General features: G+C 33.8%; 3 protein-coding genes across 4 annotated transcripts in view; all 3 read right to left on the bottom strand.

Moving 5' to 3' along the window:
• rdx (BTB/POZ and MATH domain-containing protein rdx) overlaps positions 1 to 9,358 on the bottom strand; it is a 65,690-nt gene extending 56,332 nt beyond the window's left edge. For both annotated transcript variants that reach the window (XM_073083333.1, XM_073083332.1), the window contains exon 1: positions 9,173 to 9,358. The gene's annotated coding sequence lies outside the window, so the exon portion shown is untranslated. The remainder of the gene's footprint in view (positions 1 to 9,172) is intronic.
• Positions 9,359 to 11,467: 2,109 nt separating this feature from the next.
• Positions 11,468 to 12,828, bottom strand: LOC140750236 (huntingtin-interacting protein K). Its single transcript, XM_073083664.1, has 3 exons — positions 12,497 to 12,828; positions 11,886 to 11,993; positions 11,468 to 11,625 (listed from the first exon to the last, which is right to left on the bottom strand). The coding sequence occupies exons 1-3, from the start codon at positions 12,653 to 12,655 to the stop codon at positions 11,530 to 11,532; spliced, it is 363 nt and encodes a 120-aa protein (XP_072939765.1). The 5' UTR covers positions 12,656 to 12,828; the 3' UTR covers positions 11,468 to 11,529.
• Positions 12,829 to 14,973: 2,145 nt separating this feature from the next.
• On the bottom strand, positions 14,974 to 26,282 carry LOC140750231 (uncharacterized). The gene is made up of 7 exons (XM_073083658.1): positions 25,996 to 26,282; positions 22,121 to 22,237; positions 20,595 to 20,712; positions 19,006 to 19,128; positions 16,673 to 16,768; positions 16,289 to 16,355; positions 14,974 to 15,109 (listed from the first exon to the last, which is right to left on the bottom strand). Exons 1-7 carry the CDS (start codon positions 26,060 to 26,062, stop codon positions 14,999 to 15,001), a joined length of 699 nt encoding a protein of 232 aa, XP_072939759.1. The 5' UTR covers positions 26,063 to 26,282; the 3' UTR covers positions 14,974 to 14,998.
• Between the last annotated feature and the right edge of the window lie 1,392 nt (positions 26,283 to 27,674).

Genomic DNA, 27,674 nt, shown 5'->3' with positions numbered 1-27,674 from the left:
CAAAGCGAACTCGCATTGTTAATAGATAACATTACGTTAATGTGGTACCTAGCAAACGAGTAATCAGTTTACAATGTAGTAATAGGGTCGATATAGGTACATTATACTTAATAAAATCCATAGCTAGATGCATAAAACATCCATTGGGTATCGTATCGAACAGTACACAAAACGAAATATGAACTACAGCTGAAAGCTCGTTGAAGCCCACGAATCGATTGAAGAAGTGCGAGAGGGAAGTGCGCGACATTATTGACGTGCATCACAACACCCGCTAAGCGCACTAATCACGATGAAATTCTACTCACTGTAATGTTTCTTATGTCAGGATTTCACACAGTCTATACAAATATTTTAGGAATAAACGCATGATAAAACGCATGAAATATCAGCGCCATTATTTTCTTTTCTGATGAATTAGGTAAGTACGTTAATCTAAATACCTAAACCTAATATAAATCTATTAAGATAAGTGATATTAAAATAACACGGTGCAAAGAAAAAAGTAATCACAATCACAAAGCAATTTGTTAACAGTTGTTATGATAATAAATGCTATTCCGTTTCATCATCGACCCATTTTTGTCCCACTGCTGGGCACGGGTCTCCCCTCATAATGAGAAGGATTAGGCCATATAGTCCACCGCGCTGGTCAAGTACGTATTGGTAGACTTCACATACCTTTGAGATTTTTTTTTATAAAACTCAAGAATGCGGGTTTCCTCACGATTTTTTCCTTCACCGTTTAGCAAGTGACAATTAATTTCTAATACGCACATAACTTTGAAAAATCAGAGGTGCCTGGGATTTGAACCTCGGACCCCTCGATCGAGAGGCCGAGTTTCTTAACCACCTTGACTGCTATTCCGTTTAAGTTAAGACTTATTTTGGAAGTTTCAACTGTTCATCATGTTTTTTGTATCAGAAAGATAAGAGTACGGGTTGTCGTACACCACATTGATCAAGTGCAGAATCGTAGACATCGCACACCTTTGAGAACAATTTTCAGAAAACTCTCAGAAAACTTTCAAACTATGTTCTCCGCCACCGTTAAACCAGACGATTCATTTCTAACAAACCCAACAGCGAAAACAACGACGTTTTGGTTTCTCCTACACGAGAGGAGAGCATACTATTGATTTGTTCATTCAAACCCTAAATTAGGACAAGTACGTCCCGATCACCGGGGTGTTTAAAGTGGAATAACCCGATGCAATGGTGCACCCGCTCTGCCCACGAGGGTCGACGCCCGGCCTGTCGGTGTACACTACCACAAATCGATAACCTGATTTGCACTACACAACTTGTCATGATTCATCCGATATGTTGCCTAATTACTAATGTCATGTTACAGTCACTATTTATGTTTAGAACGCTGCCGGAAGTGTCATAGGGTTTGATTACGAGTTTCAATTCAATCACAAGTGTGTTAATTGTTAAACTAAGTTTAATGTTTTTAGACGAGCCATGCGGCGGAGTGTCCACCATACCGATCTAACATGCAGAAGGTTCCGGGTTCAGTTCTTGGCCAGACTGACAACTAAATTATTAATTTACATTTTTCACCTGAGTGTGGGCTGGATACCGGCCCACCAATTGCACCCACGACACAGAAAATCCTAGTGTCAGGCTATGCCAGTAGAAAGCTTATTTATCTCATTCTATATTTCTACTACCACCAGAGGTTTACACAGAAATAATTCAGAACATAGGAGAACATAGAACAGAGGAGAACATAGAAATAATTCTCTAGTAGAGAACTCTTTGATGTAGTGCACAAAGAGCTCCGATGTTATTGTTTGCCATACAAAAAGATACAATAAGTATTTAACTACACTTTAAGACGACAAGACCACCTGCCCCCTTGAAGCGATCTCGAAAGGACAAAGACAAAGCGTGCAGGCAACTGAAACTTAGACCAAAGTAATACCATTGTTATAGCAGATATGCATAAGCACGGATCTATATAATGGTATCTAACCTATCCTATGATAAATTAATTAATTGTCAATCAACAAATCGTGTACCTACCTTTACCTAAATATCCTTTGACATTACTGATATTGATACTTAGGACATTAACACAGAATGAGATAGTGATATTATACAGATATAAGAGAAAAGTGCGACACACGTAGTATGGCTAAAAAGTACAAGAGCAAAAATAATCACACTGGCAGCACATATCGAGTATCGCGGTATCGGGCTATATTGAAGTACACGGCGCGATGCGACAATGCAGGGCGTCCAGGGCGTTGAGGTCGACGGCCTCTGGATGGATGACCGCGGCCAACTGACACAACACAACCCGCATGTCCACGAATGCTATGTGAGCTTTAATAACGCGAATCAATCGTCGATAGATAACGTACAGCGCAGGTAATGTAGATTATTCGTTATGCCACATCATTTTACTGTTTTGTATTGAACAGCATCTAACAGTTGAAGTACCTACGAATTTGGATTAAACTGTCTGAATCTAAAGCCTTTGTATGAAAGGGAGATGACACTTTACAGCCTTTCCTCAAAGCGGCTGGCTTTAACGCTAGGAATTCATATTAAATCGGATCCATAAATGTGCCTAGAGTATCTTAAAAGGAGACGTGCAGTATTGGAGTACGAAACCATTGTTACAACTATCTGTTGCTGACAGCAGCAATGCTTTCGCAGCTATATTTTACTACAAAGTACTCCATCAGAATGCAAACACGTGTAAGACATAATATCTATGAGCTAGAGTCAGCCAGACAGATCGTCTAATCACATAGTTTTCGATGCATTCCCAAAAAAAAAGAAAAAAAAGCTCAATACACTCGTGGAAACATTAACAATGCTATAAAAGTGCTTAAACAGCACTTTCCATCTAGGAAAGTGCTGTTTAAGCTGACATTATTATTTATACAATAAAAACAATTAAAAGCCTATCGCTTTAACTCCTGAACATTGATCTGACTGCCTAGTGCATGTTTGTAATATAATTATTATGGCTAAACCCATGTATACGGGGTAACTAATTTATAAAAATGTATTTATTGCAAATAAATCATAATGATAATCAATTTTCCATGGAAATGTTATGCTATGCTGTATTCTGAGAAAAAAATAACTACTACGAAAAATATTTTAACCTGTAACTTCGAAGTAACATATACACCAAGGTAATTCTTAAAAAAACTACATGACAAACATTCAAGTCCACGTGTAATGATAAGTGATAACGTATGATAATACAATTCCATTAACGAACATCCAATATGTTATATCTGATACCTAAGGTGTATTAGATATAAATATTCTTTGGTATTTATGTTCAGGTCGATATAGATTTATATTGTGTAGTCACGTGTTATTTGAGATAAAAATATATGATTACTAGCTGACCTTGCAAACGTTGTGGTGCCATATAAATAAAAAAATGTTAAGGGTGATTTTCAGACCTACTGAATATGCATATAAAATTTGGTGAAAATCGGTAAAGCCGTTTCGGAGGAGTACTGTAACTAATTGTGTGGAGGAGTATTGTGACACGAGAATTTTATATATAAGAAGATTGAATATAATATTAAATATATTATAAACACAAAACCCGATTGCTTAAAATTTTAACTTACGTAACTTTCAGTATTAAGACAAATCTAACGAACCCTCATACGTTAAGAAAATCCGTCAAGCCGTTTTTGCTAAAAGGCATGTCAAAGACTGAGACGAGATATTAGTACTGAAGCAGTTAATGCCGCTTGGCTAATCTGAAGACGACCACAGGTAAGTCGCTACCACTGAGGACTATTGGATTGGAACCGTTCGTAAAACTTTGTCTGTCTCCCTTAACACACCCTTCAAACCAGAACATGTTAATGATTTCCACTGTTTTAATTAGAAAGTAGGTATGTTTGCTAATAGATCAGTAAATATTATTATAAAAATTAAATTATGAAATGTAGATTACAGGTTTTGAAATAATAGTAATTGCTTGTTGATCTTTGTTGGTAGGTTAACGATAATAATCTTCTCTTATACGCGAGCACTCTCGTCAATTAATATTTTACATCATCTTCCAGTTTTCTGGATCAGTAGGACGACTGTTACGATCCTGTGACCGAGAAAGCTTTCAATAAAGATATTAAACTCTTGTTAGACTTGTTATCCGAGACCTACTTATTGCTTACTAGGTTCATTAAAACAAAATCCACTTAAAGTAATCTCATTTGTAATGACACAAAATATTTATTGGTATTATGTTTTTTATGGTTCCGTACAGAAATAAATTGTTAAGGCCATTCGTTCGTGGATCTGTCTGACCCTCTGTTCTATACGAGCTGTATGTTTTAACCGTAATAGACAGCCAAGCGAGAGTCGGGCTCACGCTAAAAATATGTTGTAGAATTTAAAATAACCCATTTAATAAATATGTAGTAGGTAATACCTATGTGTTGACACCGAATGCTTTATGCCCGACAACAACAGTAAAAATTAATTAAATGCGATTTTTGTACAAAAGGTGCCTAATTATTAATCACACGTAATGTTAAGTATCAAATAATGTTAATGAAATCAATCTATCTCTACTTATATGTATATGAACGCAGCGGAATTCTCAGGAAAACCAGTTTAAACAAAACAAAAAGTATATTCAATGTTTTTAATAGACATTTCTTAACGAACTTCTTGCAATTACGCGAGTTTCTGAAATGACATAATCCTGCTATAAATGAAATTGGAGCTACCAACAATTGAAATAAATAGTTTATTTTAATTCTAAACTCACTTTTCTTGTTTCCATCTCTAAAAGAGTACAAATATAAAAGCTACGTAAACGATTTCGGCACGCACATTGCGAAACGTTTGTTTTCCGCGATATTTTGTGTCTATTTCGGGTACAGGAAATGATATTTAATATTTGAAAACTGTTTTAGATTGATAAGCAAACAATGTTATGTTACATATATCGTGTTCCGAATTAATACGTGGTACGTCGATGACAAATGTGATAATGTGTATGCGATAGCTTATCAAATAGATCCATAGTGGCCTAGTCAGTACGAGCTAAAACCGTGCCGTATAGAGATGTGCCGAGTCAGGTCGACTCGAGTCAGTACTCGAGTACTTACATAAACTCGCATACTCGAATACCAATAGTGATACTGGAGTACCAGTAATACTCGAATACTGACGATACTCGTACACTACAACTACTACTCGTACAAGTTGATTAATTTTGTGTAGTGAGTAGCGTTTTTTTTTTTTGCTCTTCCGTGCTATTGGACTGTATGTTGTGCATTGTACTCGAGTACTTTGCGAATACTTTGGACTCGAGTACTGACTCGATTCTTTTTTATATGAGTACTAAAGTACTCGAATACCAAAAATGGCCGACTCGGCACATCATTAGTGCCGTACTGGCTACGATAATTTAATCTATTTTATTGAGGGCTAGTGTAGCGTTATCCATTAATTATGACTATTCAATTTATCACTAATACCTACTAATTATGTTTATGGTAACTGATTAAATCATAAACATGTTTAGTTTAAAAATAATAAATATATAGGTTTTAGATTACAGGTTCTTGAATTTATTTAGAGTATGATAGTAGTGGTAATGGTAGTTGATACGAAAGTTCAATTCAATTCAATTTTCAAGTCAATTCAAGTTGCCATACATATTTAGTTTTCAAACAATCGTATAAAACATTCTGAAGGAGTTAAACGTTTAAAATTTTATAAACCACTACTAAATTAGTATTAACTCGGGAACAGCGCAGGGTTGGCCTGGTAAACGCAAACATTTTCATTTATCATAAGCCCTAATTCCCTGAGACAAACTTATTCAAGGTACTTTGGATGTCGGAAGTATCCTTCAACCCAAGGGAGCCCATTTGATGTAACAATACGCAAGGTCGCATCGATTTTACTGTACAAACTGAACGAGCTACGAGATTTGCTTTACGGGGAAACGTTAGTAACGTTTTATGTATTTATAGCATCGTCAATTTGCTAGAGTATTTTTTCATGTAAAACAAACGAGTTTTTTAACCTTGCCATACATCAATGTATAGGATTCAATATCCGAAATAAACTTTAACTTTTACTTTACTTAATCTTTAACTTTTTTATCTTATTCCATAACTTCAGTTAATAAATATAGATTTCGTACAGATTGTATGTCTCATCTGCCTATGTATGTATAATAAAATCGTAATTTTAAGCGTGGACTTACAGCGCCATCTATTACACCAGTGAAGAAATAAATGTAACAAGAGGAACACCAAATCGAACGGCGCTCACACCATAGTCGACTTTTTATATTATTCGAGAGATAGAGACAAAATATATACAGCAATTCAACCCGGAAATTGAACGCTAAGAGATACCATTGAATTAAAATAAATACTTCTGATAAACAATAAACACTTAGCAAGTATAAATTTATTTTGGTAGACAAAATGATGAAGTTGTTTTAACAGTTCTAATTTTATTAACAATTAGGTTTTCAAGAACTATATTATCTGTATTTGAGCTCCTTCATATACTTTAGTAACATTGATCTACTCGAAATAGTACAATTTTTAAAATTAACTTCCTTTTCTAAAGAAGATTTTGACTTCAATAACACCTAAAAAATCAAACTTTAGAAATAAATTAGGAAGCATAAAATATGCAGACATCAACCCTCTACTGGGCACGGGTCGTCTCTCAGAATGAGAAGGGTATGGCCATATTCACTGCGCTGGCCAAGTGTGTGTTGGTAGATTTCACATACCTTTGAAAACTTTTTCTTTTAAGATTTCTCAGGTATGCAGGTATCTTCACAATGTTTTCCTTCACCGTTTAAGCAAATGATAATTGTAATATGCAGACTTAAGTATTAATTAAGCAATTACAAATAATTGCACTAAATATATTATATTAGATGCCCACATATTTTTTGTATAAGCCCAATTTTGAAGAAAAATCTATGAATATACAAGTATTAAAATTAAGAAATAAAAAATAAAGTTTGTGTGCCATCATTAAGCATAGACAGGAAAAGAAAAAATCTTTAAACAGGATTACTTGTTTTTTCCTCGACAAAGGACTAAAAGGCTAAGGTTGCATACAAGTACAAAATTTATAAAACATACACTTTTGTTTATAAACTATGATTTTAAGTAACTTTCGCAGTCTCGGTTATGCATTTTTTAATGGATTAAAACATCAAATTTTGTTAAACAAAGTAAATTATATATATCTATCAAGCTTTCTTCATATGGTAGAGTTTCAGGAATGTAGAGGATTGGTAGGTTCCATATAATGATAATATTATGCTACTTTAGACAATGTAGAGATTGTGTTGTTTGAATTGGTATTACATTAAATGACTTTTTAATATAAGAGTGGCAAACAAGATCCCAGTCTTCTTGATCAAAAGTTACCACTGAGAATCTGTAATCATCTCCAGACAACTTGAGTTTTAACAGAAGTTAACAATAGATGAGTTGACCCTCACTACTAAGTCTGAATGATTTCATGTAGAGAAACGGTAGAGCTTAAGAGAGAATGTTTACCACAATCCGTACTATAATATTGGAGTACTTAACATTGCTACTGTAAGGCTGAAATATGTATAATGTTTGTATCTCCTAAGTCAAGCTGGAAGGCGAAGCATTCTACCTTCTTTAAATATTATAGTAAATAATTTAGCTAATATATAACTCAAATAATATACAGGTATTTTCATTTTTCAGCCACTCAGCCTCTCTCAACTCTTAATTATGAAGAGAGGATAGGAATGTTGGATTGTATGTTATTATGTTTCATTCTGGAGGTCATTTCGTCATAGTCATAGAACAAAGACAAAGTAGGATTTGACAAAAATGCGACTTTCACTTTTTATCATATTTGGATAACATATTGACTAAATATTATTACTGCATTACAGAAAACCTATGTATTTTAGTTTTCAAATTAATCAGTCGGCATATCGACGGATTTGAAATGTGCTCATAGTAAATGACGTTTATGAATAACTTGAAATGGCTGCCCTGTAAAGTTTGGTATTTGTTATATCCGACTTTGTTCAATGACTATGATGATTTTCTATCTAGTTTCACTTATTTATTTATCTAAATAATTAGAAATCTCCATCACATATGACTTAAAATTACTTAAGGGATTTTTAAGTCCACACAATACATTTGTACAATGTTTTTCCAAAGTTCGCAGTGTCGGGATTGATGTGTGGAATCTTTAGAATCTTTATTGTGAATCGATAGATCACCACTTTTCTTTATTTTTTATTGTTTGACTTTAAACATTACACCTACAAGGATACCAAGTGTGATTATGCATTAACTTTATTTTGAGAAATGTGGAAAAAATCTTTGTCATTTAAGAACCGCCAAGTTTTTCCTTTTCCTATTGTTTACAGGGATTTCAATCATGGTAACAAGTTCTCTATATTCTGTATATTCTATGTGCCTTGTAAATTTCAAATAGATGTCTATTCAAGTTCAACAGCATTAGCTCTGTAAAGACTAGACGCACAGACGGATATTGGTATTTAGGGACCTTTATCATTTAAATATTCAAAATATTCCTTTTATCCCATAATATAAAATATATAGCAGGCTTTTCATTTTTATTTTGTAACGGTAGAAGTCTACAATATTGCAATTCATTCTAACAATAATGTTGTATCACATATAAATTTTTTATATCCAAATATAAGGATGAAAGGTTATAAGTTGTGTATATGACAAAAACTCTATTCACATAGAATACGTATGGCATTGAATTTAGGCAAGTAGGTAAGGTTGGAAAGAAACTTGATACTTTGTATGACATGCAACTATATTTTACGTATTACACAACCTATATTAAATATTCTAAGCTTACAAATTTGTAAAAGGCCTACACATTGATTGTCAAGTGGTTTCCTAGTGTATATAGATGTGATTATTCTACCAATGTTCACTTTGTGAGCGATCAAATTGTGTCATAGCTATTCGGGTGGAATGGCATACATACTTTATTGGAGACAAGCCCAAAATAATATATGGAAAAGAAAATGTAAATAAAACAATGGTATTTAGTAGATTTATACCGTACGACAGTGATTCTATTTTAATTTACTACAACCTACCTGCTTCACAATGAGACTTTTGACATTTGTATCGTAAGCAAATGTACTTACCAATTCCTCTCGTGCTCACAATTTTGTCTGATATGTCCGACACTTCACTCAATTACCCTAAATATTTGCTAAGAATTACACATGAAAACGAATACTACAAAATAAGAATAATATAATAAAAACAAAAGTAGAAGAAAGAAGACACACTATGCAAACACACCTCCACGAACCATAGATAACATAGTCTTTATTCTTTTTATTTTTGTAACATACAAGAAATTGTTCTTAGTGTGCAATATTATTTTATTATTAGTGTATTGCTCGTCATTAAGACTACGATAATTATATACACAAAATACAATAAAGTTCCCCAAAATTTAACGGAAACTGATTTTTGTTGTTACTTTTAAAAATTTCGAAACTGCGACTTAGTACCAACCAGTAAGTGACCAGAGATGGCGTTACGCATACTCTAAAATCAAAACCGCTCTAAATTCGTTTTTAAAAGCTTTTGTTTTCAAATGAAGTTTAACAATGAAACATATTTTAATTTCAATTTTAATGAAGAAAAATAACTAAAATATGTATAATAAATAATGCTTTATGTACATAAATCTATTTTTGCACGACTCATGATGCGAAGCATCAGAGAGTGCTTTTTTTCGCTTCATTTTGGCGGCTATTTTTATTATTATAGCCTTGATAGTTCACGGAATCAAGATATTTTGCATACTATTGTCGAGATAATTTAATGGAGATTAATTCCATACTTTTAAAAAATTGATTTACTGCAATAGAATTGGAAAAAAACACCAAAATAGGTCAAAAAAATTTCCTGTCCGTCATATGTGAAACCTGAAAACACTGTAACTTGTGAAAAAATCCATCATTTGAGTTAAATTTTTTTTAAAAAAATTGTAATCGACGATTGTAGGTCACTGAATGCGAATGATTAATTAATTCAGTCTCGTTTAATTGCAATTAATAAAAAACGAAAACTACAAGACTGTATATCTATAGATATTATGTACATTTATTCCACCAGGGGCGCTTGTGCAGTACCTTCTTCCTACTACAGCTGTTTTTTCGGCAATTAATTTTGAACGACTTAAGTTTTTTTTTTATATTTCATAATTAAATGAGCATTATGAGTCGTGCAATTTTGGATTTTCCAAACTTTATTAGAATTTATTAGAATAGGTGATATTATAACAGTAAAGAAAAACTTCGTAAGGAAACCTAAAACCTAAGAGTTCTTTAGAAAAAAATTTCAAAGGTCTACCAAAAGGTTTGGTATGAAGTCTACCAAATCTCACTAGCCAGCGTGGTGGATTAAGGCCTAACCACTATCACGCTGAAAGGAGAATCTTGACCAGCATTGGGAGTGGGACAACATGCTTTTGCCAACAGAAAAATGCCTAAGCAATGCACTGCTTCATCAGTTGAATCTTCTATCTTTATTATTGATGTTCAAAGCTGTGGTTGGAGCTGTTTCTTTCTTATTTCCTCATTTGCTTACAGTATTGGTTGTAATCGATGGAAGAAAGAAACATTTATAGCTGATACAGAAGTGCCTCAGGAGCACTTGCAGCTGCAACATTTCTATGTTCCACGACTCAAGATCATTAAATTGTCACATAGCTGCAGCTTTAATCAATAAGCAGTATCATAGTTGATGTTGGTGAAAAAAATTAGTTGGCTCGTTCCTAAAACTTATCTCATAACGCTAAGGAGTGTCTGGAAATAACTTATTAGCCAGGCGCATAGACATAGTTCGCTAAAAAAATATTTAAGTGGTCGGTGGCAGCATTTTTCAGTTTTTGCCCTACCTAAAAAAGATTGAAGATCCGGGTCTGCGCATTCATTGCTTTGTTTCAAAGGCATTTTGTCAATTAATTAGGAAGCACTTTTAGAAAATAAGTACACTTATTGAAGTTAATTTGAATTTTTAACTTTGATTAAAAAATATTAACTTTTTAATGAAGAAAATATTTGAAAGTTTTAACCAGAGCTGAGATACTCTTACTTCACACTTTCAGGATATCATATGTTGATGAAAAATAATTATATTTATTTTCTACAAGCCCTTTCATTATGGTTCACCAATTTGGAGTTTGTTTTATGGATTCATTCACTAACACAAAGATCCAGTTTTACTTCATACTCTTGCTATTGTTACCATATTCCATATAATATAATTATTATGTTTTTCAACTAAAATTGTAAGATAAATATTATTTACAAAATTTGCCATATTATACATATAATATGTACTTTACAAAACTATGTTTCTAACATTGTTATATCAGGTATGAGTGGTATGACATCATAATATATTAAAAATAAAAACAAAAGTACAGGTTAGAAAATCTATTGAAAATTGTTATTTGCAACATCGCAAGTTCTTTTAGTATCTGTTAGTTCGTAAGGGTGATGAGAGCAGCCACCACATCACCACTGTGCTCTCTTAATGTTCTTTCAGCTAATGTTCTTGAGATTTCCATTTCTTTAACCTGAAAATTATAAAATACCCATTATGTTAAGAGCAACTCCCACATACAATATGAGTTACAAATTACATCATTATATTAATGTAGTTACAAAGTTGAGCTTTTACAATTACTATTTTACATGAAAATCTTTGGTCAATGGTTATAAAATTCTATACCTGAGTTTATTGATAACATATTTTTGCTACTTTACTACCTTTCAATATTCTCTTATTTACTGTTCAGATAAAAATGAAAAAAATATTCTCCAATTTGAGACTTACAATTAATTCTATATCATCTTTTTTGACAGCCACTTTTTGTAGTTCTTTTTCCTTTTCTAAGCGTTCAGCTGCTTCTTTGTTTCTTCTGTCGCCAATTAATGATAGTGCCTGAAAAGTTATTAAATTTATTTTATTAATTAGATTTAATAAATGCATTGACATTTACATGTGATTTTTTATACTATAAAAACTGAAATAATTCATATTTATTTTTTATTGTTTTTAAATTAAAAAAAAACCTTGTTTACGAATAAAATTTCATGTATGAAATTTATATCAACCTTAAATAGGGCAGGTATTATAATGCATATTAGTTACATTGATTGATTGATGATTCTGAGGTTTCAGTTGGAATGCATTATACACAGCAAATTGACACCGATGTTTTAAGACAAATCAATTGAACAATAATATCGATAAATTGAACCAAGGGTAAACATCGAACCAAAAAAAAAATTATTTTATTTTTCGCCCACTTTTTTTTTTTATATACCACGTCGTAACTAATTTTAATGGCAAAAAGTGTTAGATAGTTAATTAAAAAAATGTGTATTAATCATGAGACAACATAACCTATAAACGTGACTACTGATATTGTATATTAAACTTACTCCAGATATGTCTTGGGACGATATTTCCTTTTCTTCAGCGTAATCTGTAACTTTTTCAAGATCTGCTACACCACTGTCGTGTTTTGCTGTCTTTTTCTGTGTTTTATCTTTATCATGCTGTATATCGTCCGTGTCTCCGTTAATTTCTTCGTCTGCCATTTTGAATGTAGTTGTATTAATCCAACCTTTACTTATTTCAATAACATAACAATCTCAGTCCTTTTTGGTCAGACTTGTAATTTAATACCTATGTTAATATTTTAATGAAACGGAAAGGCGAGGAACACAATATTCCCCAAACAAAATGACATGACGTTATTTTATTTGACATTCGACATAATAGACATTGACAATTTGAAGTTTGGTAGATTGACAAGAAATGTAATGTTCTGTGGATACGACCTCTAACTGTGGATGGCAACATAGGATGCAAGACTATTCACAAGTGCAAAATAAATATAATTTGTTGTTATTAAAAAAATCTTCTCCGTTACATTATCTATTTGGCGAGGTTTTTTTTTATTTTGAATTAATAAAAAAAGAACATTTTACCTATATAGATTATTATAGTCTTTGTTGCTTACAGTATGTTTATCGTAAATAGCCTTCTAATTTCAAAATCCCTCCTAAATGGCGCTAGTGTAACAAAAGGATAATATAAAATTAACTTAGCAGTTACTTTATAGACGGAATGAAATGCGCTTAAAATTCTCATAATGTGATGAACTGATGCCTAGAATAGTTAATAGAACGGCCGAAATAATTTTGTAAATATTTTGCTTATTTAATTTTCCCACGTCCTTCACCAACGCCATCCTACGTAAACAATTTTCGATAGACAGAGACGTTTGACGCTTCTCCTTAGCTCTATGTTCCATAGTTTATTGTAACGTTAATTTTTACTTACCTACGTGACAATAGATGGCGTTAAATTCAGTGGCACCAGATATGTAATCAGATGAAACTTCGGATTTTAATAAATATAGCTTTTTAAATATAATAAAAAAATCTTTTTTTAGCATCTCTAGTATGTATCAAGATTTTATTTGTTTTCTAACTTTCAACTATAATCAAAGATACTATTCATTTATGCTTTCAACCTGCACTTTTGTCATATGTATGCACGCTAAAAAAATAATTGGAAAACGAGCATGTATCATTAAGAGGTCACTGCTGCCCAAGAACATCTATAACCAACCACAAACCAGGATTTCTACGTAAAGTCGATCACAAATACGTTGTCGCCCCTAAGGGCCAAGATGGTCCACTTATATTGTCTCATATCCCAGCCAGCATCCATCCACATCCTTCCACTGAAAAATAAGAAATACTTTGCGCTAGAAATAAGTGAGGGGTGGTAACTTCCTGGTTGAACTTCTTTGATTCTACCACCTTTTAAAGATAGCAATCAGACCTTTATGGGTACAATGACCGATGCATTACTGACTTTACATCAGATTTATTTTTGCAACTTTACTAGTAAAATATCATAATCATTCTAATATTTTACATTACTCTTAAATATTTGTTCGTTCCTTTATTAGGGGTTTAAACTTAAAAGTAAGAAGGGTAAAAATGAAATGGACATTATTAAGCTTACTTTAATTGACTTCATAAACGTTATATTAATCGATTTAACATACAGTACGTATGAACCTACTTTTAAAACATCACAAATAAGGTACCATTTTTTACATACACTTATTATATTATAAGAAACAATATACTTACTACATTTTTACTGCAATACTTAATAAAAATAAAGTCATCAGATTCATTCATTCATATTTTTCTGTACCCTGCATATCACTATGAAATAGTACCTAATTATTAGATTATAATTATTTAAACTGCATATACCTATGGGTAATCACCGGCCCACAGATGCGGCAAGAACTGAGGGTGGCTAAAATTCGTATATGCCTATATGGAAGACTGGAAAACCTATTTTTTCATCGACTCATTTCTTGGACATTAAAATTGTAATTGTGCCTAGGGTAAAACGTTTTAGGCACAGAGCCCGAAAATACCTTTTGCTCGTTGACTTATTTTCAAAGAGCACGAGCCCATGCTATACGTTTTTTGTTGCCCTCGATCTTGTTAACGTTCTTAAATTTGGTCAGGAATATGGGAAACGTTGGTCATACCCGATTAAACACTAAGCTAAACAATTTTATATTTCTACATCTTATCTATTTTCTTTGCACATGTACTTCCTTTATCCACTTACTTTTCAGTCGCACTGTGTTCTAACTTCACTAAATAGATATTTAGATGCCTACTTGCCGAGCACAGACAAATAAACGCTAGTAAGTGCGAGTACGTAATAAACTACTGATATGAATTCGATACTCGACACAATGCTCGTTTACTGCGCTTCATAAAACTTTATCTACGAATCAAAAGATTATATTATGCGTCTGTACTCGTAATGTTTGGCGAATTATTCAGCGGTTTATTCGCGTAAATTTTAAATTGTATTTATATACTTATGGCCCTATATCACATGTGGACAGTATTGTTATTATTATTATTGCTGTTACTCCGAGGAGGTTCAGTTTCAGGTTTCATATCTTCCGTGTACGGTGGTGGTGGCAAACTGCTGTCGTGTACCTGTTTACATTATAATTGCATATATTAATATGAATTTCAGTCTGTTATTAATTTATGTCCTAAACTTAGTTTTGAGCTATAGTTTGCATACTACAATGATTAGTGAAGAGATAGCGGCACATATTAGGTGTAATCTATCTGGACTTTTAAAACCACTTATAAAGTATTAATACTTCAGTTTTTCGTAAAGGGTAGATACTTGTTATATAAAAAAAAAAACGTTAACGCTGTTATAAAAAAATGTAGCTATTTTACATTCTGAACCGTTTTATCGATTCCTACAAATTTTATCAATGCTTTTAAAATAAATATGCCAATATCGACGGTCCCTACGTATAAAGCGACATGTCAAAAACGCAGGTTTACAGGAGAGCGTAATTAAGGTTCAAACCACTCTAGAAATAATTCTCTATACAATTCTAAGAATATTTTTTTTATAATGTTGTCATAGCTTTCGAAAGTTTGTACTAGTATTTTTAAATATTGATTTTTTGTTATACTTACCAGAAAACCTGACGATGACTGTTTCTACGTAAAAACGCAAATAAAAGCATGCCAGACAAGTCTGAGATACAACTTTATACGTAGGTAACATGAAAACGGTATTGATATCTTACTCAGATTTTACATCGATGTCTTACTTTTGTAGTTTAGAAAAACAATAACATTTTTTTGTGTTCATATTTATTATTTAAAGCGAAAAATATGCTTTTTAGACTTCATGTTAAATTAGACATGACCGCGTTCATGCCGAGTGGCGCACTTTTTAAGACATCGTACAAAACGATAAGTATAGATATCCGCTTTTACGACACCTATTTCCTGTAATTGTTATACTTGTTCTCTTATACGAATGGTAAATCTAGTAAAATACATCATATTTAAAGAAAAATCTTATATATGCATAAGCATGGCATAAGCGTACCTATGGACAATCTAAAGCCTAATATGCAATAAAAAAAATTGCAATTTTTGACTTGACGTAGGGACCGTCGATATATACCCGACTCATTTATCATCATATCGGGCCAACATAATACCTGGAGTGCAAATAATTTGAAAATAAGTTAAGTTCATTTAATGAAGAAACGAGTATACAGTAGCTAGGTAGATACGCTATAGCTTTGACGTTTCAATGGTTAGGTACTATATACGAGTTACGATATATGTGAAACTTACAAAACCAGCATTAAGGTACACAGTTGCAGGGTACACGGCAGACCCCGCCTGTGGTGATCTCGTATACCTTAAAAACAATATCCATGATTATCCGTAAGTAGCGAAATTCAATTTATAATAATTACATAATTTAAAATAATTAATTAAATTCCATTTTGGAATAAACAATTCTTTGTACTTCGTTTCTATCTCTTCTGAATTGTTATCTTTTTTTGTGTACAAAAACTTATTAAATAAATAAAATAAATAAAAATAATCTTTAAATAATTATGTATTATACTTATTGTGAAATATTAAATAGTTGTGTAAGAATTAATTCACTGTACTTTTATTAGGGTTAATACAGAAAGATAAAAGCGGAAAAATACTAATAAATATGAATACCTTGGTGGAGCATCCCTTAATCTTTCATCGACGTACACTTGCAGACTTCCTATTGACAGTCTAGCTTCGTTATTATTTGTACCTTGTCCAAGGGGCCTGGAAAATAAATCATAAAGAGATCTCAGTCTAAGTAATTGAATTGGTAAAAGTCAGTTTTAGAAATTGGCGAGAGCATGCTTTAGTTTGTTTAATTACGTATTAAAATCTCATTCTTAATCACACGGCAGTGATAGACTAGTGGTTAAGAAACTCGGCCTCTCGATCGAGGGGTCCGAGGTTCAAATCCCAGGCACGCATCTCTGATTTTTCGAAATTATATGCGTATTAAAATTAATTATCACTTGCTAAAACGGTGAAGGATAACATCGTGAGGAAACCTGCATACCTGAGAGATTTAAATCCTTCTCATTATGAGAGGAGACCCGTGCCCAGCAATGGGACAGTAATGGGTTGATTATGATGATGATGATTGAAATCTGTTATCACATGCATTAAACGTAAAGGAATGCATCGTAAGAAAACCTACACGACTGAGAGTTCTAAAAAAGGTCCTTTTTCAAATATATGCAAAGTCCACATCTGCACTTGACCGACATGATGGACTATGGCCACATGCGCAGCAATGGGACACCATTGCTGCGCATGTGGATCCTCTAATGGTTGTAATGGGTTGAGACGAATTGATCGAAGATACCTTCTTATTGTCATGCGTCTAATACCACAAAGGGATAATAAATAATCAGATTTGTAATATATCTTGTAATCTCATCTAAGATACCTATATTAACAAAAGTTATAGTTATGTTATGCCTTGACATTTAATGGTTCTAAAATTACATAACAATTAGCTTATCAATCATACCATACTTAGGTTTATATCCAGCTATTACCTAGCTACGTCAACGTCAACTAGATAACGACGAACATCAATATTGAAGCGCAGCGCGTCATTGGAGCGCATTAGCAATTTGTTATTATCATCTGTGATGTGATCTCTGGCGTAATGTTACCATATTGTATAACAAATAGCATACATGCATGTATTTGGATATTGATAAGTGGTTCTTATTGTTTGAACGATCATTAAATCATTACATACATCCACATAGGTAGTGTAGATAGAATAATAGGTAGAGATAGAATTTGAAATTGGTAGAAAATTTTGTAGTTCGATTTTGGAGTCACCAACGCCACGCCTATATCTGCCACATAACAGAAGTATTAAGCGCTGTTGTGTTCCAATTTCAAGTGATGTATCTAGTATAAATAGGTATGTGTCACACCGTTCAAACCGGAACACACCAGCACTAATGTTATTAGGCACATTAAAAATATGTGTGAAGGTAGTGCCTCTGGAGTTGAGCCACAAAGGGATCTATGATTTTCAAATTGTTGCAACTATTATCATCATTATCAAGAAAGTATTACTGTTCTACCTCTGCTACCACAAGTGTCAATTACCTTTATTTATTTTATTTATTTACTCTTTATTGACCATGTTAAAAACAATGTGGTGCAAAAGGTGGCTTAATGCTTAATAACATTTTCTCCCAGTCAACCTTAGGGATTTGCAGAAAAATTAATTATAAAGTTATAATTAAAACTACTTAAGCCTACATATACCGTATTAGGTTGTATAGGAGCACTAACGCGGTGGGCAGCGTTACGTCAACGTCAAAGAGATAACGGGGGACATTAATATAGGAGCGCGGCGCGTCATTGAAGTGCTAATTAGTGCGAGGATACACCGGACAAGTGGCGTAATTAATTGCGTAACCAAATTATTTTAAGGACAGAAGTTGCGACGGTATCGTCATTACACATCACATGCGTTTGAAAGGTGCGACAAGGCTTATTTGATTCGTCGTCAGCAACCTATAAATCCTACTGCTGGGTAAGGGTCTGCTTTCAGAGTGCGGGATGGCTCAGCAGATACGTAGACTTCACATAACTTTAAATACTTTCTGGCGTGTAGGTTACCTCAAACAGTTGTTCTTCATTGCGAAAGTTATTTTTAATACGCATATCAAATTGGAATATCGGAGATCTGGGATTCGAACATCGAAACGCTCTATCGAGGCTGACTTGCAACTCGGCTATCACTACTTTTAACTTCTTAACTTATATGTATTTAATTTATTTCTCCGTTTCTTACCTACTATATACCTAAACGTAACTTATTACGTTCCTTTATAAATCTATTTTAGAGCATAGGTACCTATCTTATAAATGTAGATTACTAATAATGCCAATGTTATCAGAATACTTATATCAATGGTTGTTATATAAGAACATAAACTAACAGTTTCTAAGTTTAAGTGAAAAATAAATACCTTAAAGTTGTAGCAGCACATAACTTATACAACAGTATAAACGTCGCTATTATTCCCAAAATTAGTGAAGTGGCCATGATAATTTGTGTCCCCGACACCAACAGGATCTGGTCCAAGGAGTCTCTGAAATAATTGAACATTTTACTTCCTAAGTAGTATATAAAATATAATTATTATTGGTAGGTTGTACTCGTATCTATAATCATTCAGGATATATTAAAGATTTATAATTATGTTAGGGTCGTTAGGGTCATATAGACCGACTAATGATATTATCTAATTGTTCATGTTCCCTACACTACTATTTGGCTATGTAAGTAGATACTAAGAAATAGGTACAATTATGAGCTGTTCCTGGATAATTCTCAACAATAGAAACGCACCTATGTTCAACCTTAGATGGTATTCTTACTCTTCTGTTTGGAAAAGGACACCTATCTATGGACAACAGTGACCACTTAACATCTAATGAGTTACACGTTTGTTTCCACTGTTACATAAAAGGCTCTATAAACATACACAAATATTTATATTTCAGAAACACGCTTTGACTGAACCGAATGTGGCTGTAAAATCATAACAATAGATTTGCGTCCATTTCTCGGTTAAATCACATCGGGGTGACACATACCCTGCCATCTGTGGCGTTATATTTCCGCATGCAGCCACAGCGAAACATTTCATAGTTATATAGATCAATTCGTAAATGTCACAGTAAAATACAACAGGCTTAACTCGTAGCTAACTGAAATTTTCAGGGAGGACTTATGTTTGTATTTTATATATGAATGAAGTAGCTTATGAGCACGCAGTCCATTTGACGGTAGGTAATTGGTTAATGGCGCCTACGGATGTAAGAAAAGAACAAGGAATCTACTTGAAGGCGATCAGAGATGCTACTCCTGAGGGCTAAGATATTCGCCTTATATTATGTACCTACGATAGACGGTGTTAAATAATAAGCTTTAACCATATTTGTAACCAAGTTTATGTATTTGTAAGTTTGTAAACTGAAACTGATACCTATTTAGTGCATATTTTTTATATACTTAAAAAAAAGCTTCCTTACGAGTAGGTATGGGTTCGCAAGTCTAAGCGACGTCGATAAAACAATTTGACATTTTACACATCGTTGCATTTACTAAAAAAGATTTTTATATAAGCACTTTTTTACCCAAAGGTCTAACGGGAACGGTGTGATATTAATCCTAATTAACATCACACTGGGATACAGTGAAGTACGGCCGTATTTAGTTAGTAAGTACATAAAAATACCATTTACAGTTTTGGAGTAACCTGTAAAATCTAAGGTACGTGCTGTAAAGTTATATCTCATTAATTAGTGTAATTTGGCACAATAAAGTATTTAAAAGAACCGTTTTATTTAACTATCGTACTTATACGAGTAAATTTAAAGTGATAAGAGAAGTATGACATTCTGTTGAACGGGCTGGGTTTACAAATTACGAGAATAAGAATCTACAGAGACAGTTTTTAAATAAAGAACATATCGGGCAAATAAGCAAATGAGATTAGAAAAGTAAAAACATAAGGTATAACAGCGGAACAATTGTAAAATCAGTACGAACCTGCAAATCCATTTCCCTGTGGCGTCATGGCAGGGTTGACACACCCCCTGCCAACACTGCAACGTCGTGCCATTTCCAACCGGGTTGCAACATATCCCAAAACATCTTTCACCGATACCTATTTAATGAGAAATATAGATAAATATGTAAAATTACTAGACTTAGACTAAACTACAATACATTTCATAGATTGTTTGGTTCTGACGACTTTTTTAGCAACTGTGTTTGGAGGCACTCCAGGACCGCCCCTTAGCCCCCCCCCCTTAAGCCGCTAGTCCCCACCATTTTAGAACTCTTTATGTTTCGACACCGGTGGAACTACCGCCACACCTATCTCTGCCTAATAACAGCAATTTTAAGCATTGCTGCGTTCTGGTTTGAAGGGTGTGTAAAGGAGATATACGAGTACTTTTCCGATTCTCGCATAGTCCTTAGGGATAGCGTTGCACCTGTGGCCGACCTAAGGTCTTATCTTATCTTATCTGGGATCTTATCTCATCTGGGGTTGATTACAGATGTACTCGTACACGGGTGGCAGTAGCCACTTACTATCACGTGGACTGCATGCTCCTTTACTACTTTTATATATTATACAAAAAAACCTATATGACCCGAGTTCTCCTAAGTTATAATCTACGTCAGTAGGATAATATATCTATGGTTATAATATATATAGTACCTATAATAAATTATATGGATGTTCGTATTCCTAACAGTATAAATAAAAACAATTCCGAGAAGAAACTCAGTAGAAGGAATAATAAAGTAATTTTAAACACGCTTAACTCAAATACCTAATACCAGAAGACTAAGTGTGTTTATAGAAGGATTGCGAATATTTATTTTTCATGTTTCTTTAAGACTTAAAACATAAGCAATGCATACAGTTCAGATTATAATGTACTTACGTAGGTATAAGTAACTAGTATAAGGTATAAGTAATCAGTATCTTATTTTGCAATCCAATAGTATGTTAAATATTGTTCAAAGTACGGTGAAGAGGAATTGTTCATTTATCGTTATACAATCAGAGTACTTAATATGTGTCATTACATTTTGTTCGTACGGCCTCAGGAATAGCAACGTCCGAGTAGTAATTATGTGGCCGAATCAGTGGCGGCGTAAGACTTAATTTTACGTGGGCAAAATACATTTTGCGGGGCCTCTGCCACAATACGATGTAAACAGTGACGGACTAAGGTCGTAGGAGGTCCGGGGCGGAAAGTGGAATGGAGGCCCCTAGTTTAAAAAGTTGATTTGATGATTTACAAAATTACAAATGTCACATAGATTTCAGCGATGGGTTCAATCCGGCGACCTTTTCTTGGCCCCCTGGGTCGTAGCCGGGGGCGGTGGCCCACGTCGCCCTCGCGCCTACGCCTACGACGCCTCTGGACCATATTAAAGTAAGACTTTTATACTATCTGGCGTTGATTACTGGTGTCTATTGGCGACAGTGTCTTCTTACCATCAGGTGGACTGCTCGTTCAACTTATGTATTTAATAAGTGTAGTATTGTTTATTACCTGGACATTTCACGCAGCGGGTCTGGTAGTAGTTAGGGACGTACCCATCCGTGCAGTAACAACTGCCATTGATGCATTCATAACCTTCGCCCTCACAGTAACCCGCGGGACATTCACCTGGAGAGCACAAAACATATAGAATTAATATAAAATTTATAGATATGTAGTGCAGAATACTCTTTATTGCAGACTTACAACCGACATTAACAAGAATATACACTACAGATTAAAGTTACATTTTTGTATGCCATATGCTGTAGGTACATAGATACAAACATTTTATATTGTTATAGCATAAATAGTCATATTGTGTAGATACTAGATACCTAATTATGTCCAGGTAATTTTGACGCTCGACCATTATAATCATATTTTAGGATTTAGGTATAGGTTGGTATCAACGCTTATTCAAAAACCAAAAAAAAAACAGTAAGTTAAAGTACAAAATATTTTTATTTCATTCTGTTTATTATGAACGTCATTCAATTTCGAAATGTAACCTTAATTGAATATTACATTTATTTTAATGTTTTTTAGACTTTGTTACAAATAATAATAAAAATAAAATACTAACTAAATTAAAATTAATACTAATTAAATAAAAAAGGTATTTTTTATTTTATGAAATAAAAATGTCTACGAAAGAACAATTATTTCTGTCGCAGCAAAAAAATAGCGTAATAAAATTTTGTAAACTATGATAATTTGTCGTAAACCGGTTACACAATACTACCATTATATTACGATATATTGTCCCGTAACAACCATAAAATTGTTTTATATTAATTGTTTTGTCTAAAAAATTGCTAGCTACTCGGGGATTCCCGCTTTACAAAGTAAGATACTATTATCATATATTGTAATATTTGTAATCCTTAAGCTTCATAGATAATATTATTTATGCTATCAATCACCATTTGTATGTATGTCATGAAGTGTCTGAAAGGTGGCAGAACCAGTACCCTTACCATGAGTTTTTACGTTTTGACAAATATGACTGTTTTAGTATTTGTTTACGTATTTGCCCATACAAATTCCAATCAGCGCCCTCAGCGGATTGTATCCGAACTATAGTGTCAGTAACGTAACATTAAATGTCTAAATTGACAAAATGGCGCATTATGTTTTGTCTGTCTTTTTTGAGAACATGTGAGGCAGACCAAAAGACTTGAGCACTTACTTATTGTTACGTTTACTCAGTCTACTGAAGCAAACGGAACAGAATAACGGATTGAGTAAACGTAACGTAAAATTGTGGGATGTTTTGAAAACTCACGGTACTGTATGGCACCACCAACTCACTTATTATATTATATTGGTTTGTCCATACGCTGTAAGTGACCACTACACATCACGTGGACACCATCCACCTGTACCAAATTATATATTTTGTTCGTAATCTATTTATTTATTTGCTGGAAAGTGTAGACACGAAATATACGTAATATGGTGATAATATATTATGTGAATGTGTATGCTCATTATTCATATAAGGAAAACTAATATTACTGACATGTTTTCCTAATCGCGAGCTTTATCAGTTTATATCATCGTACACAAATAGGTACCATTATTAATTTCGCTTACATATTATATACATTTGATATTACGTACTCGTATATGTATTCCTTTTTTTTTCTTGACGAGGGGGAAATTTTCAAAAGGTATTCAATGGCGTGGGAGCAACACCACTTTTTAACCCCATAAGAACTCCCAAGGTAACAGTCCTGAGCGATCTCCATTGGAACACAACTGGAGTTCTTTGAGCTCGGGGCGCTTTTTGGGCACTATCCGGAAGATATTTGTGCTCATCCCACGCTTTTATTGAGATGGTTACTACAGTATGCGTCTACACATACTGTTGTCTTTCGCGGGGTCGCCCTTAGGCGATTCGAGAGAGCTGGAAGAGTGAAATCTCTTGCCATACACAATGTTTGTTTTTGTTTTTTTTTTTGGCGCCCAGATGATAGGTGGAAAATGGGCTGACCCTCAACGGAGAGGGAGGAGTAAAAATGCGTCCAAGCACATACAGGCCGCGACGGCCGGATGCCTGCGTCGAGTGGGGCTTGTGAAAGGACCTCCTGAAGGGAGGACCATACCCATTAAAAAGTCTCCTTTAAAGGCTTCGTCCTAGGGGACCGTACAGCCGACATCGGATAGCGACCTCTCGTTGAGGAACGAGAGGTGCTAACCATACACAATGCCGGTAGTCCCCTTTTATTCCAAATTACGATAAGCAGAGTCCCTGCCTGTGGTTCGTAGCGAATAAAACTATACCTCTGTTTTGGTCTCTAATCTTTAAATATTCTAATTTTATTTTATAATATAAGTATATTACTAGAAGCATGCGTTAAATCTATGGTGCAAGAGAAAATTATTTATATATTTATATTAGAACACATCTAGACGGCATCTTTTTTGCCCAGAAAATTAGCCTCGCCATACAGCGATTAAGCGATACGCTGCCAGCGTTCTGGGCATTATGCCACAAGCATTAGTAGTACAGTGAAACCTGGTTAAGTGAGACATCAAGGGACCTGCAATGTCGTTTCACTTATAGAGGTATTCCACTTACCCAGTGTCTCAGATATACAGGTATAAATAAATATCTGTCTCATTTACAGAGGGTTCCATTAATAGAGGTGAGAATACAGGTTATTTCAGTTATACTGATTTCTGTAATAAATTTTGAAATTGTTGATGATGCCTTGATCCATTGGCTGCAATTTACTTGTCGTATTCGGAGGCAGATACACGAGTTTAATTTGGCTAAGCTCGGGCATATTATTGTGAGCAGTACAATTGTCCACAAACATTAAAATAAACATCTGTATGATAGTAAAGCGAAACTAAAACTGAAGGTAATTGAAGCTCAAAATTTGTACTTACGTACTTGGAATTACGTGTGGAATTTGTGGGTAGAATAAGAATGAGTAAACAAACAATGTTATCTCAGTTACAGAGGTTTATGCATATAAAATTTACTCGCTGTCTCAGTTATAGAGGTAACTATGATGATAAATCGAAAGAACAAATCCCAGATATAGAGGTTTACCTCGTCCCACTAACAGAGGTAATTCAGTGCCAAAGTGTTGGGACCTCAGGATGAGTTCCAGTTATGGAGGTTTCTCACTTATCCAGGTCCCACTTAACCAAGTTTCACTGTATATCGATGGCCACAAGTTAGAGTTTTGGACAACATCTTTATTTTATAAGTATAATTTATTTTTTAATTTTACTTAATATTAATTTAATTAGTATTATTGTTTCTTGTTATTTTATATTTGAGAATTAGAATTTTATTTAGAATATTGTGATTGGTATTTTATAAAGTAGAGAACTTTTGTAAACAAGATGTCATTTGCATTCTGACGAATGGACGAATTAGACAATCCGCTGACGTACATATTGCACAAATACAATAAATACAAGATAAAATGATAACTTTGAGCGTGTACACCGCCATCTCGTATCATACTGGGGAAATTATATGGAGAGAAACATCTGATTAAAAGAACGGTTATTGTATTTTTTCGTTAAATAAACGACAATTTGTATTCGAAAATAAACATATTATTGAGTGACTTAACTATAAAATCGCAAAAATGACCCCGTATGAAGAGGTAAGGTAAGGTAGAGAGAGAAAATAGAAGTTTTAAACTGGAGAAGAAATAAGAGATTTTTTAAAAAACAATAATATAGTACATTTTATCATCCAAAATACACAATATGTTTGCATAAATTATTTATTTAATCTCGAGATTAAGTAACAAAGGAACAATGGTCATAATTGTTTGTAAATCTGCTAAAATTTCTAAGCTAAATTTGTTTTTAGGAAACATATCCAGGTAAATTTATAATTAAAATCAGATTACCGTCCTCGCTGCTTTGATGCGCACAAGCCAACACAATTAAACAGGAGAAAATAATCCAATACGCCATATTGCACTTGTGTTGAAATTCAAAACATAATTACTTGGAAACTTGCGACAGAATGGATCAGAATGATCCGTGTTAAATTGTTACAAAACAGGTACTGTACTGGCTTCATATCGATATGAAAAACACTGATACGTTATCAAAGATCTGTCGCGTTTGTGATAACCAGCTATAATATTTCAACGTCGCTCACTACAGTACACAGTCGCTTGAACAAATCCTAACCGGCCTTGGTGACAGTATTAAGCAAATAATTCAAATATTCATATCACAATTCTACGTGAAAGAAACGTCTGGACGCATAAACAATGGATTTGTTACGTGCTATCATGTGTTGTAAATCGTACTTAGTTTTACCGCAAAATTAGACGTTTTCCTTGTATGAAATTCTAGCGTTTTCATATTATAGACGCAGTAAACGAGTATGCAGTATATCCGATGGTAAGTAGTCATTGCCGTCCAAGAACATCTGTACCTAATTGTTTACAGATGGGGGGTTGACCCACGATAAGAATAGAGTGGTAGATCTGAGATCGTCCACAGATGCGTCGCTACACTTGAGGATTTTTTTTTTTTTTTTTTTTATAATATGAGAGTAGCAGACGAGCACGCAGTCCACCTGATGGTAAGTGGCTACTGCCGCCCATGGACATCTGTAATCAACCCCAGATAGGATTAGATATTCCTACCTGAGGTCGGCCACAGATGCGCCGCTACCCCTGAGGACTAAGCTGGAACGCCTCGGAAAAGTCTATCTCCCTTACCACACCCTTCAAACCGGAACACAACAGCGCCTAACACTGCTGTTATTAGGTAGAAATAGGTGTGGCGGTGGTGCCGCCGGAGTCGAACCACAAAGGGTTCTACCACCTTCAAATTAAGTTAGTGCTTCGGATAAGTATATACTTATATATATACTCCATCATGACACCTTTCTAATCAGAACATAGCAGCGCAACAAGGCTGGTATAAGGCCGAAAAAGATGTTATGGTGGTGCCCGCGGAGTGGAACAACAAACGGCTCTACCATCTATAGATTCACTGAATTATATTTTATACTTCTCTATAACTTACTATAATTTATTTATGGTAAGTTTATTTTAAGTGTTCGAATACGTATGTAATATGTATATATGAGTTTATTGTAAGTATAGCAATCCGCTGTGATGTGGGATATTTTTTTATTATCAGAAGGTTACTGAATATATCTTTGGGTTTTCCAACAGGGCAAAAAATAATGACTCATATGTTTTATTTTTTTATTTTTAGCTTGGTGTTTTTACTAATTTAAATCACTTATCAAATAAGTAGGTCACTCAATTAATATTTAAGTATATGAACCACAGTGTATGTTATATCCATATTATTCGTGTAGGTTCCATAACAAGTTCCTACAAAACTCATAATAATTATAATGTATACTTAACTTATTTGTTGATCTGTAAGGAGCATATTTGTAATTTAAGTTTTTCAAGCCGGAACACAGCAGCGCCTAACACTGCTGTTATTAGGTAGAAATAGGTGTGGCGGTGGTGCCGCCGGAGTCGAACCGCAAAGGGTTCTACCACCTTCAAAAGTGTAGTGTAGTGTGTATAGATAGCATATTTACATTACA

Source organism: Epargyreus clarus, unplaced genomic scaffold (assembly GCF_041222505.1).
Source record: "Epargyreus clarus isolate Ecla_fem2 unplaced genomic scaffold, WU_Ecla_fem_2.2 ptg000019l, whole genome shotgun sequence".
In the NCBI taxonomy this organism is placed as follows: Eukaryota; Metazoa; Arthropoda; class Insecta; order Lepidoptera; family Hesperiidae; genus Epargyreus; species Epargyreus clarus.
The sequence above is the reverse complement of the archived record's forward strand: the minus strand, read 5'-3'. Positions and strand labels throughout refer to the sequence as shown.